General features: G+C 49.0%; 1 protein-coding gene across 8 annotated transcripts in view; it reads right to left on the bottom strand.

The window, feature by feature from the left end:
- EML1 (EMAP like 1) overlaps window positions 1-18,788 on the bottom strand; it is a 121,887-nt gene that overhangs the window by 50,269 nt on the left and 52,830 nt on the right. For all 8 annotated transcript variants that reach the window (XM_075330829.1, XM_075330826.1, XM_075330827.1 and 5 more), the window contains exon 2: window positions 344-526. In XM_075330829.1, coding sequence (XP_075186944.1) covers window positions 344-526 — 183 coding nt within the window. The remainder of the gene's footprint in view (window positions 1-343; window positions 527-18,788) is intronic.

The raw sequence follows: 18,788 nt of genomic DNA, 5'->3' as shown, positions 1-18,788 counted from the left end.
TGGTTATTTTATACCCGAGCTCTCATGTGCATGGCTATCAACTGTATATGATCAGGAAGGTTTCCATTCACAGACAATACACGGAGATATTGAAAACGGTTAGGAACCGACCACATCTAGTGGAAGCAGAGAAGTGGATGGTTATATTTCATCAGAGCTTCATATTAACATAACGGACTGTATTGACACTTGACCCAAACGTCTGGTAATGTTGCAATGTTTCCCTGATCCAATATGGTCAGTCCTGTATAATAATATGCACCTCTGTGTAACGTGTTGTTATTATGGCGCACGTTACTTGCACCCTCTACCAGTTTATTTAGGCGTAGAGCGGATAACGCACCTTTGGTGGGCCCCTTCCGGTTCTGCAGGGCGTGCTGCTCCTCGGACACATTGAGCCGCAGCACTACGTTGGCCAGGGCGGACTTCAGCAGCTGGATCTCATCCTCCTGGATCTGCACTCGCTGCTCCAGTGATGCAATGCGATCTGTCACCTCCATACTGCTGGAGGCCGAGGCGCTGTCATCTGTAACAGGAGCAGATATTCAGGACAGCGGAATAAACAGGCACACACAGCTGTACGCGCTTCCACGTGCAAGCGGGTTATTATCTAAATGCATCGTCCTGCCGATGACACACGGCAGAAGTATCCCGGTATCAGGGTGACACAGGGATGAGAGACGTAATCTGCTCTGGGTGTACCGCAACTACGCGTTTAATTAAATGATGACCTACTAAAGCTAATAATGGCAATTCAATTTGCTGCCTTAGCAAATGGCCCAAATCCAATCGCTCCTTAGTCGACACTTCAAACAAGGTCGTGAAAGAAACGGTTTTAGTATTTTCTCACAGTAGCTCATCTAGGAAACAGCCTGCAGTGTAAAGAATGGAGGTTTTCATTCTGGTTGTTACAGTTACAACTGAGTAGATAGAAACATACACACGACAAAAAAAGAAAAAAAAAAAAAAAAGACTAATTTTTCATGAGCTGAACTGTAAAAACTTAAGACTCTCTCTATATGCACAACAAGTCTTTTTCTCTCAATATTGCTCACAAATTTGTCTATTCTGTAAGGCTACTTTCACACATCCGGTTTTTGCTCTGCGGCACAATACGGCGCTTTGCAGAAAAACCGCAACCGTTTTTTTTTGCCGCCGGTTGCTGTTTTTTTTGCATAGACTTAGATTAGTGCCGTATCGTGCCGCATGGGCTTGCGGTCGGTCCGGTTTTTGCCGCATGCGGCAGATTTAGCCGATGCCGCGGCCGGATGGAACGTTGCCTGCAACGTTTTTTGCTCCAGCAAAAAAAAAAAAAAAACGCATCGCGCCGCATCCGGCCGCTGCGGCGCATTTTTCAATGCATGCCTATGGACGCCGGATGCGGCGCGATGCGGGAAAGAAAAACCGCATCCGGCCGCCGCATGCGGTTTCTTCCACTGCGCATGCTCAGTAGCATGCCGCAACCGGAAAAAAACGGACGGGCCGCATGTAAACACTTATGCAAAGGATGCAGTATTTTCGCCGCATCCGTTGCATAGCTTGCACAGCTGGATTGAGCCGCACTGCTCAAACCGGATGTGTGAAAGTAGCCTTAGTGAGCACGTCACTTCTAATTTGCAAACATAATCCGTCCACCTCACAGGTGCGGCAGATCAAGATGCTGATTAGATAGTATGATTATTTCACAGGTGCGCCTTAGGCTGGCCACAATAAAAGCCACTCTAAAATGTGCAGTTTTACAATATTGGGAAGAAAACCAGTCAGTATCTGGTGTGACCACCATTTGCCTCACACAGTGTAATACTACATCTCCTTTCTCCTTTGCATAGAGTGGATCAGGTTGCTAATTGTGGCCTGTGAATTGTTGGTCTGCTCCTCATCAATGGCTGCAAAGTTGTTGGATATTGGCAGGAAACTGAACACGCTGTCGTATATGCCGATCCAGAGCCCCAGACACGCTCACTAACACAGATTTAGACAAATTTGTGAACAATATTTGAGAAAAAAAAAGGCCTTTTGTGTACATAGAAAAAAAAAAAAAAAACCAGTTAGATCTTTGAGTTCAGGTCATGAAATTTAGATGTGTAATAATGAGAAATGAAACAGGGACAAAGTATTGAACACATGAAGAAAAGTGAAAAAAAGCCATGGAATGTCATGACACCATCTGAAATCTATCAGTAATTAGAAAGCAATTGTGCCACTTATTGAAAAATAATATCATCTGGTTCAACTGATGGCCTATAAAAAGCTGTCTCATTACCAGGGTGCCACACAAGAAACATCCCATGATGGGTGAAAAGAGTGAGCTGTCTCAAGACCTTTGCAACCTTATTGTTACAAAACATACTGATGGGATTGCTTACAGAGGAATTTCTTAACTATTGAAGGATACAGTGACTCTTGGGGCCATAATGCGGAAGTAGAAAAAAAAAAAAAATAAATGAATTTCACCATAAACCGTCCACAACCAGGTGCTACCCACAACATTTCAGACAGAGGAGCGAAAAGAATAATCAGAAGAGTTGTCCAAGAGCTAAGGATCAATGATTGAGTACTATAGGAAGACCAGGAATCAGTAGGTAAAATTGTTTCATTGCTCTCCCTGTGGAATACGTTGGACCAAGAATTTTTTTATAATAAAGATGGAGTCTCTAAATATTTTTTTTGTTTTATTTCTAATAAAAAAAATTCTGTGTTTTGCCTTTTTTTTACTGTTTACTAGAAATTCATGGTGGCCAAGTCTAATTTGGCGGGACACCAGGAATTTTAACCGGTCGTATGGAGAGATGCGTTGCAAGAATAATTTTGGATAAATTAATAGAGTAACAAACCTTTATTATCCCTCTAAATAGCCACAACGAGTTTCGATAGGCAGAGCTATCTTCATCAGGTGGTATAGAGGGTATGTACACGGAAGTAACATCTATAGGGGAGTATAAAAGATGATTGGATGTAGGTAATGTTAACCCTAAAAGGGCCACTAATGGAATAGAAACAAGATGATTGTGGATAACATCTAACATAAAATACCAACCATTAAATGGAAAGTGGTAAATGGATAATAAAAATGAACTATAACAATTCAAATGAAAATTGCCATCAGGAGTAAAATTGAACAGAATAAGTAAAATAGATAAAATCTTCCTCTCTTTCCCTCCTTCCCCCTCCCACCTCCCTTTTCTCTTCCTTTCTTTTCCAATGGGGACCCCATGGCTGAAAGAAAAAAAAGATGATTGGCATTAACACTAGAAGTCCCAGGAATTTCGAGCTCCATAGCGTTCCAATGGTAGAAATGTCAAATGACCCCTCTCTGGGACTTCTAGTGTTAAACGTAGTATCCATAAATATTATAACAAGAAGGTAGTAATAAATGTGCCTCTAAGTCAGAAGTTAATGTCTGGCAATGTTCTCAATGGTAAGGTTAGGTCCCTCTGGTGCTAGGGTGCCCAATTTGAAAATCCAAAAACTTTTTTTTATCAGACTACTCAAGCGATCCGGGTGCGTGTCGATCACATGGTCTATGATGGTAAGACTCATTAGTTTAGGATCTCTATGGTGGACAGCATTATAATGCTTTGATAAACTGTGCAATTGGTAACCCGTCCTTATATTAGGTCTAAGCTTGTTAAGACGGGTGTGCATGGTTTGTATTGTGCGGCCCACATATTGGAACCACACGCCAGGACCTGCAGTGACGCACTTCCGGTAGAGTCCGGTCATGTGAAACAACCCGGAAGCACTGTGCGAGCGGTAGCAATGGAGGCCAGCGGTGTCTGCATCTCTCCAGCAGCATCATTTATTTCAAACAAGCCTGGACTGGGGTTGTGCAGGGGTGCACAAGCCCATTAGGTGAGTGGCCACTTGGCATATAATTTTTATCCCACTATACTACCAGGTATTTTCACAGCGCGCTCCCTTTTATCTTCCATGTGTGGAAGAATGGGCCTAAATCCACCTGAGCAATACACACGACTAGCATCTCCATACAGAAGGCGTCTTGCAACTTCATCACCAACATTACCGGATGGGTTGTTACCGGCATCTTGTGTGAAATTCACGTCAATTGTACCTTAAGAAATATATTTATCTAGAAAAGTGGTGATGTGCTCAATACTTATTTCACCCACTGTATGTTCAGTAGAGGTGGTGAGGTTCCACAAATTAAAGGGGCTGCTTATACAAAGAGGTCCAATATATTAGTGTGAGTCAAAGCTCTGAATATTAGCTAAGCTCATTTGCCGAGATGGAGGTGGATTTCTCCTTTAACAGACAGGATTTGCAATGTTTTACAGCCGGATGCCTCCAAGTCATTCAGCAATTCTTACACATCAGAAGATCGCTTGTTCACTCCATACTCTAACTTATGGAGCCAACTTCCCTTTTAGCTGCCTTATAATTCATTTTACACCCTACAGCCCTTAGATCATTCGTCTTTTATCTCCAGCAGCTTCCATCTAATCTCCGCTCGTGTCATTATCTATACTCCTCAACTTCTGCATCTCTTGTAGCTCTCATCTCGCTGGCTTGCTTAATATTCACCCGGCACTTAGACGCTTTCTGGAAATCCCATTAGTAAATTCACTTTGGAAATGAATCCTGCGATTGATCAGCGCTGTGCGGTAAAACCCTAATGCAGAATCGCTCCTTCTGTGATACCCTTGCGGCTGTGATTGCTGGGTCACTGTCCACCTCGCAGGCTAGGAGTTCTGCACCAGTTAGATCCCAGGAACCGGAATGCCTATGTGATCCATGTCAGGTAATACTGTATATAGCACCTTGTATCAGTGATACATTGTATCTTTTTCCTTCTCACATGTCACATGTTTTATAACCATAGTCAAAATATTATGTATTTTTAGAAATCCGACTTCCCGCTCCCCTGCATTCCACTCTTAGGCCTGTTTCATACGTCAGTGATTCTGGGACGTTTGTGCTTTTTTTTTAAACGTACCAGAATCACTGACATACGCAGACCCATTATAATGAATGGGTCTGCTCACAAATCAGTGATTTTTCACTGCACGTGTCTCCGTGCGGCGTACCCGCGCGTGCGTGATTGCCGCACGGAAACATGTCCATTTTTTTCTGGCATCACTGATGTTCCACGGACCACGCAGTGGTGTGATCCGTGAAACACGTGCCAGAAAAAAACATGCTTTTAAAATAAAAATCATTTTTACTCACCCGGCGTCCAGCGATGTCCTCTGCAGCCCGTTCTCCCTGCTGCTTCTGAGCCGGCTCATTATTGTCGCGCATATTCATTATGCGCGACACAGCCGACCCGGAAGCAGCTGCTGCGGGGGTCAGCGCCAGCCGGATGCTGCACCGCGGGAGCGATCAGCACCATGGAGAGCGGGAGCGGGCACAGGTGAGTTGTTTTCTAAGTGCAATCACGGGCCACGGAGAACGGAGCCCGGATTGCACTTAGACAACCCACGTGTGCCGTGAATCACGGCACACGCAGGGACATGTGCGTGTTTTACACGCCAGTGAAAAACGTCACTGTTTTTCACTGACGTGTGAAACGGGCCTTACATGGTACATGATTTGAACTCCTGGAGAATTTTTTCCGCCACTTCTAGAACACATTGCATAGCATAAACCATAGTCACCTCGCTTATGATCAGCTCCCCAGTCAGTTTCATTATGAGCATATTCTGGGCATTGTGCAACTGCATTATGGATGCAAGTCCAGGCCCAACTACAGGTCTAAAAGCCTCGTTACACGTAACGACGTCCCTAACGAGATATCGTTGCGGTCATGGAATTCGTGACGCACATCCGGCCTCGTTAGCGACGTCGTTGCATGTGACACCTACGAGCGACCGCTAACGATTAAAAATACTCACCTAGTCGTTGATACGTCGTTCCTTTCCCAAATGTCGTTGCTCGTTCAGGACGCAGGTTGTTCGCCGTTGCTGAGGCAGCACACATCGCTATGTGTGACACCCCCGGAACGACGAACAACAGCGTTCCTGCATCCTCCGGCAACGAAGTGGGCGTGTCGTTAATGCGGCTGCTCTTCGCCCCTCTGCTGCTATTGGCGGGCCAATGTGTGACGTCGCTGTGAGGACGCACAAACCTCCCCCTTAAAAAAAGGTTGTTCGCCGCCCACAGCGACGTTGCTAGGAAGGTAAGCACGTGTGACGTGCACTACCGATTTTGCCCGCTACGGCGCAGCGATTTGCCCGTGACGCACAAACGTCGGGGGTGGGTACGATCGCTAGCGACATCACTAGTGTTAAGTGGCCTTAGGGATCTGGCCACTCCACAGGGGTCTAAGAGATCATCTTTCCACTACGGCCTTGGCTGCAAACTATCAATGGCACCTGCAATGGTGTCCATAAGCTGCAGCCTCTCAGGTAAAATGGTTGAGTTGTGCAGGAAATAATATAGATGTGTGCCATGTGTTCTAGTCAGTTATGGTGCCCTTACACATGATGTAACCCAATCACATAAATCCTCGCCTTGGCCAATTGTGTTTCCAATGGGGAGAGGGGAGAAAAGCTTCTGCCTCTTGAACATGATGTTGAGCGAGAGTTAGGAGCCCAGAGATAGTCGATGTTTCCAGCAACATGTTTGGGTTTATTAATGTCTGTGGGCATTTCTAGGTGGAAACGGGTGGGCACACCTTTGGTTCAGCCGCACAGGGGCCTGTCTACCTCGAAACCATTGTGGTGAGCTATTTGATTGCAAAAGGACTGTACTTTTATTTTTTACCCCGGGGGCCTCTTCGGTGTCCACTATTGGGTGGATGAAAAGGGAAAGGAGAATCATGGGAAAGTAAAACTGTAGGAAGCGGAAGCAGGTCTCTCCAATGAGCATCTGGATTTATTCATAAACCTCATTGATTCGTAGTAGCAGGTTTAGAAGCCTTTCGTCATCTTCGTGGTAACTCTGTCCCTATGCCCATTCCCAATCCATTCACTTCTCTTTATGAAATTTGGGTGACTGGTGGCGTTGGTGTGACGGAGTAGACTCGGTGGTGACCTGGCCGGCCGGCGGAGGCGATAATAGATACAAGCTGTATATGTGCGATGCTGAAAGTAAACCGCTTCAGTCCGACTTCCTGAGCCTCGCTGGGCAACCACTGCAAGAGGGGCCTCGAGTTGGGGGCTGAACTTCAAAGGGAAATCTGGAGACTCCTACAACAGCCTCAAATACAAGAGGGCAGCAAATATAAAGACGTATTTATATAGTAACCATGGGCTATCCCTATGGTGACCGCATTGCGCTGCCTCCACCACTTCATTATATAGAGTACACCCTCATGTCACTTCCCAGAGCTGCAGTTTATGGGCATCCTGCTCCTTTATCCCCGCATCTGATTATCCCGTAGCAGGGGCAGACGCAGGCAGAAGAGACTCCTGAACAACAACAGTCCAGGGGCCCTTTGCAGTCCAATAGCTCCTCATAATGCATCTCTTAATATGTCGGACAGGGGCTGCTTTATAGGTGGTATCCCCTTACCTCTTGGGGGGCTGCACAGGTTGCATCATTGGCATGTCTGCTCCTGTCCAGAGGTAAGGCTGCTTTCACACATCCGGTTTTAGCAGTGCGTCACAATCCGGCTCAAAAACCTATGCAAGGGATGCGGCGAAAAAAACTGATCCGTTGCATAAGTTTTTGAATGCGGCCCGTCCGTTTTTTTGACGGATGTGGCTTGATACTGAGCATGCGCAGTGCAAAAAACCCGCATCTGGCGGCCGGATGCGGTTTTTGCCGCAGGACGCCGCATCCGGAGTCCATAGGCTTGCATTATAAATCGCGCCGGATACGGTGCATAGCGATTTTTTCGCCGCACAAAAAAAAGTGCCAGGCAACGTTCCATCCGGCCGCTGCATGGGCTAAATATGCCGGCAAAAACCGGACGCAACGCAAGGCCATGCGGCACAATACGGCGCTAATGCAAGTCTATGGGGGAAAAAACGCAACCGGCGGCAAAAAAACCTCAAACGGTTGCGTTTTTTCTGCAAAGCGCCGTATTGTGCGCCTCAGCAAAAACCGGATGTGTGAAAGCAGCCTAAGAAGTTATGTGCAGACTTCCCGGAGGTTATAACCTTCTCTGACTGGCCGGTACCGGTGGGGATATGTGCCATGTATTTTAGACTCTCCGGTTGCAGTTTGCACCTTTTTCGGAATAACAATTTCTCACAACTCACCTGCTGTGCACATTAAAGGGTTAACCCTTGCAAGCGACAGATCAGCATAAAATATTTGCATCTGTTCTATTTTTGGCTTTTCATGAAGACACCTTCAAGGCACCTATGAATATTGATGAAGCACCCAGATTTATGACACATGCTCGCTCTATGGCATCATCCGGGTGAAGCAAAGCACTTCTCTGCTGCCAAAAGAAAGGCTCCTCAGCCGCTTCTTAAAGCAGTGAAATCCGCAGCACCGGGCGATTTGCTCTGCGGATTTTCTGTATAGATCGCTCATGAAACGCCAACGGATCATTCTACAAGAATTATTGTGCAATAATATTTTTATTTCTATAGTACCAATATATTCTGCGGCACTTTACAATACATAATGGATTTTAGGGCCGTAAAATCCAGACAGAAATCCACAGTGTGTGTCACCCGAGATTATCTAAAAATGTGGAATAATGAGTCCTCGACCTTTGTGGCACATAAATATGACCTGAAAGGGGTTGGTCTTTATTGGGACATATACACATCACCGAGCGGGAGTCTTTACCTTGGGACTGGCCTTTATGGCCCAAAATTGCTGTGTAAAGCAAAGGATATATTCGGATCGTAAATGGTCCCTTCACACGGGCCGCCACAACTGTACGGAGAGGGACCGGTCGTTAGTGAGGCTCTGCTGTCCCCATACAGTTTGCATATTGTTGGCGGTGTATTCCCTTTTACAAAAGGGCCAACAATGATAATTTAATGGCTGACAAGAAAGACCCAATTAGCCCATGAATGAGCCACTTGTGTACGTGGCCGATGACCAGGAACGAGCGTGCTTGCTGATTATAGTAAAATGGGCCCTATGAGAGGCTACTGCCCAGTTCTCAGATTTGAATGACCTCCATGTAATACCACAGTTCCCCTGTAGGGACCACCGGTGTGGACGTACCTTTTTGCACATGGCTACCTCAAGAAACACATACAACAAAGGCAGCATGCGACATGCAATTATCTTGGTCGGTATAATGAGCGTATTAGTGTAAGAGGCACTTTAGGATCTATAGAGAAGGGACAGGTGGTAAATTACCTTCGCAGGGGATCACCCGGATAATACTTGACCATATGCCCTGAAAACTGATTATGGTGGGTTTCAGTAGCCAGACCCCCGGCAATCAGCTCTCAACAGGAAAGCCGCCTCATGAAAGAGGATTGTCTGGTCATTTAAAGGAAATGTATGGCTGGCTATAAAAAAAAAAAAAAAAAAGCCTGTAGATGTATTTAAACCTTACTGACACAGACTGTATAAAGCACCTATCAATGCTGCACGTACCAGCGCAGTCTCAGCACCTCCACACCTGACTAGTCTGTGGCACAGAAGGGTTTGTTGTACACCTGTCCCGGATCCGGGCTTTGCTCCCCTCACTCCGGTCCGGTGGACTGTTGTACGCCACATCGAGCTTTGCAGCTGATAGTCTGCCTGGACCTATATAAGGGTCTCCGGATCACATACATGTGTCTAACTATTGAGGCCTTGTGTTTCCCAGTCTTGTCTGCCAGTGGCTACTAGTGCCTCTGCTATCAGTCTCCAGCATGTCTGTGGCTACTACGGTAGAACCTCTGTTACATATCTCCTGCCTGTTTGGGGCTTCCAGTACCTCTGATACTAGTCTCCTGACTGGTCTGCAGCTACTAACACCTTTAATATCTGTTGCCTGCCTGTCTGGGTCTGCCAGTACCTATGTTACCAGTCTTCGTACTGGTCTCCTGACAGTCTGTGGCTACTAATACCTTTACTACTGGTCTCTTGCCTCTGCTTTCAGTCTCCAGCCAGTCTGTGGCTTCCAGTACCTCTGCTACAAGTCTCCTGACTGGTCTGTAGCTATTATCTTTGCTATAAGTCTCTTGCCTGTCTGCTGCTACTACGTAGTACTTCTGCATCCGGTCTCCAGCCAATCTGTGGCTTCCAGTACGGCTGGGGTCACACTTGCGTATTGCTTCTGATGCGAGAGCAACGGATGTGATATGCTAATGACATGCGAATGTAACCCAATCTTGCAATCAAGTCACAGCTGCGGAGGAGAGGGCAGGCGCTGCGGAAGAGAGGGCAGGCGCTGCGGAAGAGAGGGCAGGCGCTGCGGAAGAGAGGGCAGGCGCTGCGGAAGAGAGGGCAGGCGCTGCGGAAGAGAGGGCAGGCGCTGCGGAAGAGAGGGCAGGCGCTGCGGAGGAGAGGGCAGGCGCTGCGGAGGAGAGGGCAGGCGCTGCGGAGGAGAGGGCAGGCGCTGCGGAGGAGAGGGCAGGCGCTGCGGAGGAGAGGGCAGGCGCTGCGGAGGAGAGGGCAGGCGCTGCGGAGGAGAGGGCAGGCGCTGCGGAGGAGAGGGCAGGCGCTGCGGAGGAGAGGGCAGGCGCTGCGGAGGAGAGGGCAGGCGCTGCGGAGGAGAGGGCAGGCGCTGCGGAGGAGAGGGCAGGCGCTGCGGAGGAGAGGGCAGGCGCTGCGGAGGAGAGGGCAGGCGCTGCGGAGGAGAGGGCAGGCGCTGCGGAGGAGAGGGCAGGCGCTGCGGAGGAGAGGGCAGGCGCTGCGGAGGAGAGGGCAGGCGCTGCGGAGGAGAGGGCAGGCGCTGCGGAGGAGAGGGCAGGCGCTGCGGAGGAGAGGGCAGGCGCTGCGGAGGAGAGGGCAGGCGCTGCGGAGGAGAGGGCAGGCGCTGCGGAGGAGAGGGCAGGCGCTGCGGAGGAGAGGGCAGGCGCTGCGGAGGAGAGGGCAGGCGCTGCGGAGGAGAGGGAGGGGTTAATCTTCCCATCTCCTCCATTGTCAGCCTGTGCGTATAATCGCACTGCACTTGAATGATATCAGAGTGCCGTCCGATGTTTCTCTCACACCCATAGACTTGTATGGGTGTGAGTGACATGGCACTTGCAGACAATCAATGCATGCTGTGACTTTTTCCTCAGTCCATTTAAGGGTATGTGCGCACGTTGCTTTTTACCTGCTTTTTTGCTGCTTTTTCTTCTGCGCTGTTTAATGCCAAAATGGATGTGTTCTTCTATTCAAGCAAAGTCTATGGGAATTTGGGTTTCTTGTTCACACTATGTTGTTCAAAATGCTGCCTTTTTGTGGCAGAACTTTGGTCAAAAACTCAGCTTTGCAGTGCAAAACCCAAATGGCAAAAACAATTGACATGTTGCTTCTTTGAAAAGCTGAGTTTTTGACCAAAGTTCTGCCACAAAAAGGCAGCATTTTGAACAACATAGTGTGAACAAGAAACCCAAATTCCCATAGACTTTGCTTGAATAGAAGAACACATCCATTTTGGCATTAAACAGCGCAGAAGAAAAAGCAGCAAAAAACCAGGTAAAAAGCAACGTGCGCACATACCCTTAGACTGAGGAAAAACCTGCAGATCTGAGCTGCGGCATTGTCTAACATGGGGCATAGTGCAATGTGAGATTTTCTCACATTGCACTCGTGCGAGTCATAGGAGAGTATGACTCCGGCCTACCTCTGCTAACGGTCTCCAGCCTGTCTGCGACTTCCAGTACCTCTGCTAACAGTCTCCAGCCTGTCTGCGACTTCCAGTACCTCTGCTAACGGTCTCCAGCCTGTCTGCTACTTCCAGTACCTCTGTTACCAGTCTCCTGACTGGTCTGCAGCTACTAATATCTTTGCTATCATTCTCATGCCTGTCTGCGGCTTCCAGTACCTCTGCTACTGGTCTCCTATCTGCCTGAAACTTCCAGTACCGCTTGCCATGTGCCCTACCTGCCTGCTGCACAGACACCCGTGTGCTCACCCGGACCTTGGGTTTGGCAGATCCACCTCACCCGCTGCACCTAAACACTGTTCTCAGTTCTATCTATATACCCGTGAAATTCTTTGTATTGTTTTAATAACCAAGCCAGCCCCATCTTTGTCATTCCATCAGCTGCAAATCTAGAGGCATTTTCGTCCCATTGGACAAACCCATTTAACAATCTATTCAGAGTACAAAAAGGATAGAAGCAGACAAATATTATCATGGTCCATGATCATCCATAAAATGCTAAAAATCCCTCCAGAGTGGAGGAGATTTTATAATAAAAGCAGCCCTGGAAATCTCAGTCTTTGGCAATGTGAAAGCTGCCATTGTAGCGTCATGAGAGAACGGCAGAAAAGGGAAACTTCTGGACACAACGGAGAATTTCTCATCCTTCTTTGGACATTCACAAGTGACATTTAAGTGATATGACATAATGTTCAGAAATGGCAGACAGCAGATCTTTGTGCCGCGCGTTGCACGACTCCTACACGGCCATCGCTCTGTGCGGAGTCACACAGTGTCGCTCCTGCCAGGTTTCCTTTTGCCGCCCCTCAGTATCACTCCTGACCTGTTCATCCAATGGTTGGATTCAGGAAGAGGTTACATCTGTCATTTCCAGCAGCTATCATCTAGTCACGCAGTCACCCAGACTGGGCAGAAATGATAGCTCCTGCTGTCTCCTCCAGAAAGTGAGTATTTTGTGTATGTTTTCAGAAGGGCTCACTAATGGTTTCTCAGTTAACTCGTTTGGCATCCAGACATGGACAGTGCAACACAAAGACTATAGAAGGCAGATGATTCAATAATTGTAATGAAACCTAATAGCAATAATTTTTTAGCCACAACTGCATGTATTTAGGTGAAGCAGAATTCCCCAAATGTTTCCATAGCCTGTAAAAGGGGTTTCTCCTCTAAATATCTTTATCTATTGTAGAGTCGATGGTGGTTTAACTGCTGTTACCCCGATAATGGAGGTCCTAAAATCCCACATGCAAGTGGTGTGGTAGCTGACATGTTCCACCACCATGCACTTCTATGGTACTAATGGAGACAAGCTGTCAGCTCCATAGATCAGATTCATGAGGTCCCACCTGTGCGTCTTCCCCTTCTATAGCAATCTGTACCCAGCAGCTCCGGTCAGGATTCCCTCCTGGGTGCGTGCTAATTTTCCAATAAGGATCATCCCTAAAAGTTCAGGATTCATCACCAGTGAGTTGGCCCCGCACATGTAGATACTGGGGGCCATTCACCCCTAGGGCACTGGACCCAGTCTTGTACCGGGATGTATGCAGAGGGATATTGTTTCTCGTGGTTTACTTTAGCAGAGATGAGGAGGAACAACAGATCTGACCCTGGGGTCAGAGTTCGACTAATAGGACACAGATTGCAATGTGTCCCTGACGTCAGGGCCATGTAGACAGGAAAAATTATTAACCAACTCCGAGAGGACACTGAATTTCCACAGCACAATCTGCATTTTTTCACAGCTCTCCTCCTCCGCTGGAAAGGAAGAGTGGAAAATATTTAGCGAGTTTTGGAACTGACAATTATCACTTTTCTATGTGTGACGTTGAATCATCCAGAGCTCAGAGACTGGTATCTACATACTCCAGGAGGAAGGGAATGGACGCCATCTTGCCAGTACGTATTAAAGGGTTTGTCTAATAAAACACTTATCTGCAGATACATGATAAATGTGTGGCGCCCCTGAGGCTCTGGTAGCCACAGGGCACTGCGCATCAGTTAAGGTGCGGTACCCATCTGAGGTAAAAGGGGGGGTTAATCACCGGTGTTCCACATTCACAGGTACATACAGCTTAGGAGCCTTCACACAGGGTGGGATGGCTCAGGGTAGGCAGGGGGGGTGGCCATCATGATTTATGGGACTTCCCTGGTCACTGAAGCCGGCCACCTGGGGGGGCGGGTTCCACTTGGGGGTAGAAGTAGACGCAAAACACTGACATCAAAGACAGATCTATCGGGACCATAGTTCTGACAAGATACCTCTGGAACTCCTGGACTTTACTGGGCCTGGGGCTTGGAGTGGGAGCTCGGCCAGGGTACCTAACGGAGAAGGGGGACACCCTAGAAAAGGGACATTCTCCTCTCTCTTAAAACACCGGCGGTGGCCCCTTACTGGCCTGGGATTGACCGGAGCCCACGACGGTAGAGACCAGCCCCTGGGTGTAGCTGTAAGTCAGTGATTAAAAGAACCTGGAACCGCAGTTGCCGACTCATGCTCTGATTAGCGACGTCGTCACCCCGCGCTCCCAAGGCCTGCCACTACCCCAGTCATCCACCCGGGGCCCGCTCCGCCTGTGGGGAGCGACACTATCCCGGCTGCCATAACACCTGCCCCTGCAGCGGCGGCTAATCCCTGGCCACATAACACAGGTGGAGTCACAACAAACTTTTCCAAATACTCTGCTTCCCCCACCATTTACTGTACGCCTCGGGGCAACGGAACCGGGTAAGGCCACCCGTGACATCACCTAACCAGACCCTCAATGGCCCGGCAACAAGTAGATTAACCACCTGCCCCGTGGGGCGCTACAAATGCATGACCCTGAGATCCGGCTGTGGAGACCCCGGCCGAATATGACAACAGGAAACCCAATTTACCGTAAGTGGCTAGAATAGTAGTGATCGTCTATACTAGTGGTGGTCAGACATGCTGACTAATGCTCCGCTCATTGTGATCTCTTGGGGTCCCATAGGAAGACCTCACTGGTTCTTGCAGGACGTCCCTAGTGCACTCTAGGTCAGGCCTTTATGATTAGCCGTCTAAATGTGGCCTTGCAAAATCCTGCAGGTTTGTGCACAGTAAAACATCATATCGGATGCCAGATGAAAGGGATTTACAGTATTTCCTGAGGTCACGACATCTGTACGGGGTCACTTGGCCCTATATTAGGAGATCTCCCGTCAGATCCCATACTCAGCCATGACCTTCGTGTATAGCAATCCTTTTACAAGCCGCCCCCGCCTCACAGTCACGGATGATGAATCGAGACATGAGAATCTGCCTTATGATCTGTGTCCAAGCTCCAGTTTTCCAGCAGCAGAGAGAATGGAGCGATTTACTCATTCCCTGTGTCACTGAACCAGAGCGAGAAGAACAAGCTGTACTATGTATAGGACAGGAGGAATTTGGCTTCGGTGGATGGCAGTATGTTACAGGGAGCCATGGACAGCCTGCAGACACTGTGTGCAGTCTATGGACACAAGCGGACGGTCACTGGGGGTAGCGGAGAATCCCATTATACAATGTGTGAGGAGGACATACTCCATTCTTGACTATTAACATGGCAGCAAAGGATGGAAAAATGTAATATTGCAGTATGTGAAATGGAACAAAGCCACCAGGGAAATGAGCTGATCGCCACTGTCAATGGCAGAACCACCAAGGTACAAACGTGAATGGTGGAGGGCACCTTCTGTGCAGTCCCTAAATTAAGGATGAGGACATAGGACAACCCTTAACAAAAAAAAAAAAAAAAAAAAAAATCACACGAGCCATGCAAAGTTTGTTACTGCACAATACTCAAAAAAGTGACTGACGGTCTCATTCAGAGGAACATTACAGGGGTGTATTATGGGACAAGTCCCGGCCAGAATTGCAGAAATCCATCCCGAAACCATAGCATTATAGATCCCTATCATTGTTAAGTCAGGTCATAAAACCGGCAGTCAGCCGAAGACTGGTGTCAATAATCATGATGCACCCGTGTTACGGCCAATGGCAAACAGCCCAGAGGAAGTTTACCACAATAGGCATTATAAAGGTTGTCACTCTTCTGTTTGGTTGGTGTCGGGTTGTCAGACAGCAGAGGTGTCAGTGCACATCACTCTCCATTATAGAGAATGGGAGACATGGAAGCTGCCCAGTGATGCCGGCGTATGGCAGTTACCAGGCATCAGATGCTCATTTGGCCTATGCTTCATATCAGCAACCAGATATGCAAGTGCCCAACACAACACTGCCACCCTGGCGTCACCTGAGAAAGTAACATACATGTGAAATGAAGAAGAAAAAAAGTAACTGGGCACAATTAACTCATTACAGGCCTGGTAAAGCTGGCAGAAGCTGGCAGCTCTTCACAGACACGCTGGAGCTTCACTGAGCTGCTGGAGGCCACCACTGAGCGCTCCGGATCATATAGATGACAAACTGTGTGGCTGCGGAGACGAGAGCTCCCATCCCTTATACCAGGACAGTGGCTCTCGTGCCAAAGGCTAATGCTATCGCTGCGGCTCCAAGACAGTCAGTAAAATGCATGGCGGATAAATGGAGGCCGAAATGCAGAGAGGATTCAGTGCGGACATTGTGCTTCTCAGATCCATGACAAGTAGTCAGTGTAAGGCTGCTTTCACACATCCGGCTTGAGCTGTGCGGCTCAATCCGGCTGTGAAACCTATGCAACGGATGCGGTGAAAACACTGCATCCTTTGCATAAGTTTTTCCCATGCGGCCCGTCCGGTTTTTGCCGCTTGCGGCATTCTACTGAGCATGCGCAGTGGTAAAAACCGCATTCGGCGGCCGGATGCGGTTATTGCAGCATCACGCCGCATCCGGCCGCCATAGACATGCATTGAAAAATGTGCCGCATCGGCCGAATGCGGCGCGATGCGGTTTTTTTTGCCGCACGAAAAAAACGTGCCAGGCAACGTTCCATCCGGCCGGCGCATCGGCTAAATCTGCCGCATGCGGTAAAAACCGGATGGAACGCAAGGCCTTGCGGCACTAATTAAAGTCTATGCAGAAAAAACGCAACCGGCAGCATAAAAAACCGGTTGCGATTTTCCTGCAAAGTGCCGGATTGTGCCGCATTGCAGAAACCGGAGGTGTGAAAGCAGCCTAATAGAAACGTCCTTTTTACGTTCAGTGGCGGCAAACCTGTCCTGACCTAGTGCAGCTTACACACAGCTGATGGGCTTGTCACAGTGGATCAGTGCAGGTGGCTGTGCCGCTGACACGTGTTCTCTGCTCCCAGTGCACGCAGCCTACAATGTCTTGGCACAGGTTAGTGCAGCTGTATCAATGTTTTAGTCAGGGGAAGGCGAGCCCAGCTGTAACGTAACGAGCCCAGCTGTAACGTAACGAGCCCAGCTGTAACGTAACGAGCCCAGCTGTAACGTAACGAGCCCAGCTGTAACGTAACGAGCCCAGCTGTAACGTAACGAGCCCAGCTGTAACGTAACGAGCCCAGCTGTAACGTAACGAGCCCAGCTGTAACGTAACGAGCCCAGCTGTAACGTAACGAGCCCAGCTGTAACGTAACGAGCCCAGCTGTAACGTAACGAGCCCAGCTGTAACGTAACGAGCCCAGCTGTAACGTAACGAGCCCAGCTGTAACGTAACGAGCCCAGCTGTAACGTAACGAGCCCAGCTGTAACGCAACGAGCCCAGCTGTAACGCAACGAGCCCAGCTGTAACGCAACGAGCCCAGCTGTAACGCAACGAGCCCAGCTGTAACGCAACGAGCCCAGCTGTAACGCAACGAGCCCAGCTGTAACGCAACGAGCCCAGCTGTAACGCAACGAGCCCAGCTGTAACGCAACGAGCCCAGCTGTAACGCAACGAGCCCAGCTGTAACGCAACGAGCCCAGCTGTAACGCAACGAGCCCAGCTGTAACGCAACAAGCCCAGCTGTAACGCAACAAGCCCAGCTGTAACGCAACAAGCCCAGCTGTAACGCAACAAGCCCAGCTGTAACGCAACAAGCCCAGCTGTAACGTAACAAGCCCAGCTGCAACGTAACAAGCCCAGCTGCAACGTAACAAGCCCAGCTGCAACGTAACAAGCCCAGCTGCAACGTAACAAGCCCAGCTGCAACGTAACAAGCCCAGCTGCAACGTAACAAGCCCAGCTGCAACGTAACAAGCCCAGCTGCAATGTAACAAGCCCAGCTGCAATGTAACAAGCCCAGCTGCAATGTAACAAGCCCAGCTGCAATGTAACAAGCCCAGCTGCAATGTAACAAGCCCAGCTGCAATGTAACAAGCCCAGCTGTAATGTAACAAGCCCAGCTGTAATGTAACAAGCCCAGCTGTAATGTAACAAGCCCAGCTGCAATGTAACAAGCCCAGCTGTAATGTAACAAGCCCAGCTGTAATGTAACAAGCCCAGCTGTAATGTAACAAGCCCAGCTGTAATGTAACAAGCCCACTGGCTGTGTAAGCAGGACTAAGTCATGTTGTTTGCCTTCTCTATTGCCTCTATGTGCAGGGTATATAGCCATTAAATTCTGCAATGTGGACAGCAAACTGGTGGAAATTGCTTTGCCATTAGGGCCCTTATCTGGAGAGGTGCAATAAAATCGACCCCAGAGCTGGTCACGTCCTACAAAGCTGCAATAAATGAGGAGGGCACCACCGGCACAGGAGGAGTGCATGGAGCTACAGAGCTGTATACGCCCTGCAGAAGGAAGGAGTACAAGTATCACCCCCCCCCCCCCACCCCACCCCTCGGCCTGGAGGAGCACAAGTATCACCCCCCCCCACCCCTCGGCCTGGAGGAGCACAGGTAGAACACCACCCCTCGGCCAGGAAGGGCGAAGGTATAACACCACCCCTCGGCCAGGAAGGGCGAAGGTATAACACCACCCCTCGGCCAGGAAGGGCGATGGTATAACACCACCCCTCGGCCAGGAAGGGCGAAGGTATAACACCACCCCTCGGCCAGGAAGGGCGAAGGTATAACACCACCCCTCGGCCAGGAAGGGCGAAGGTATAACACCACCCCTCGGCCAGGAAGGGCGAAGGTATAACACCACCCCTCGGCCAGGAAGGGCGAAGGTATAACACCACCCCTCGGCCAGGAAGGGCGAAGGTATAACACCACCCCTCGGCC

The sequence above is a fragment of the Anomaloglossus baeobatrachus genome, chromosome 12 (assembly GCF_048569485.1).
Source record: "Anomaloglossus baeobatrachus isolate aAnoBae1 chromosome 12, aAnoBae1.hap1, whole genome shotgun sequence".
Lineage (NCBI taxonomy): Eukaryota > Metazoa > Chordata > Amphibia > Anura > Aromobatidae > Anomaloglossus > Anomaloglossus baeobatrachus.
The sequence above is the reverse complement of the archived record's forward strand: the minus strand, read 5'-3'. Positions and strand labels throughout refer to the sequence as shown.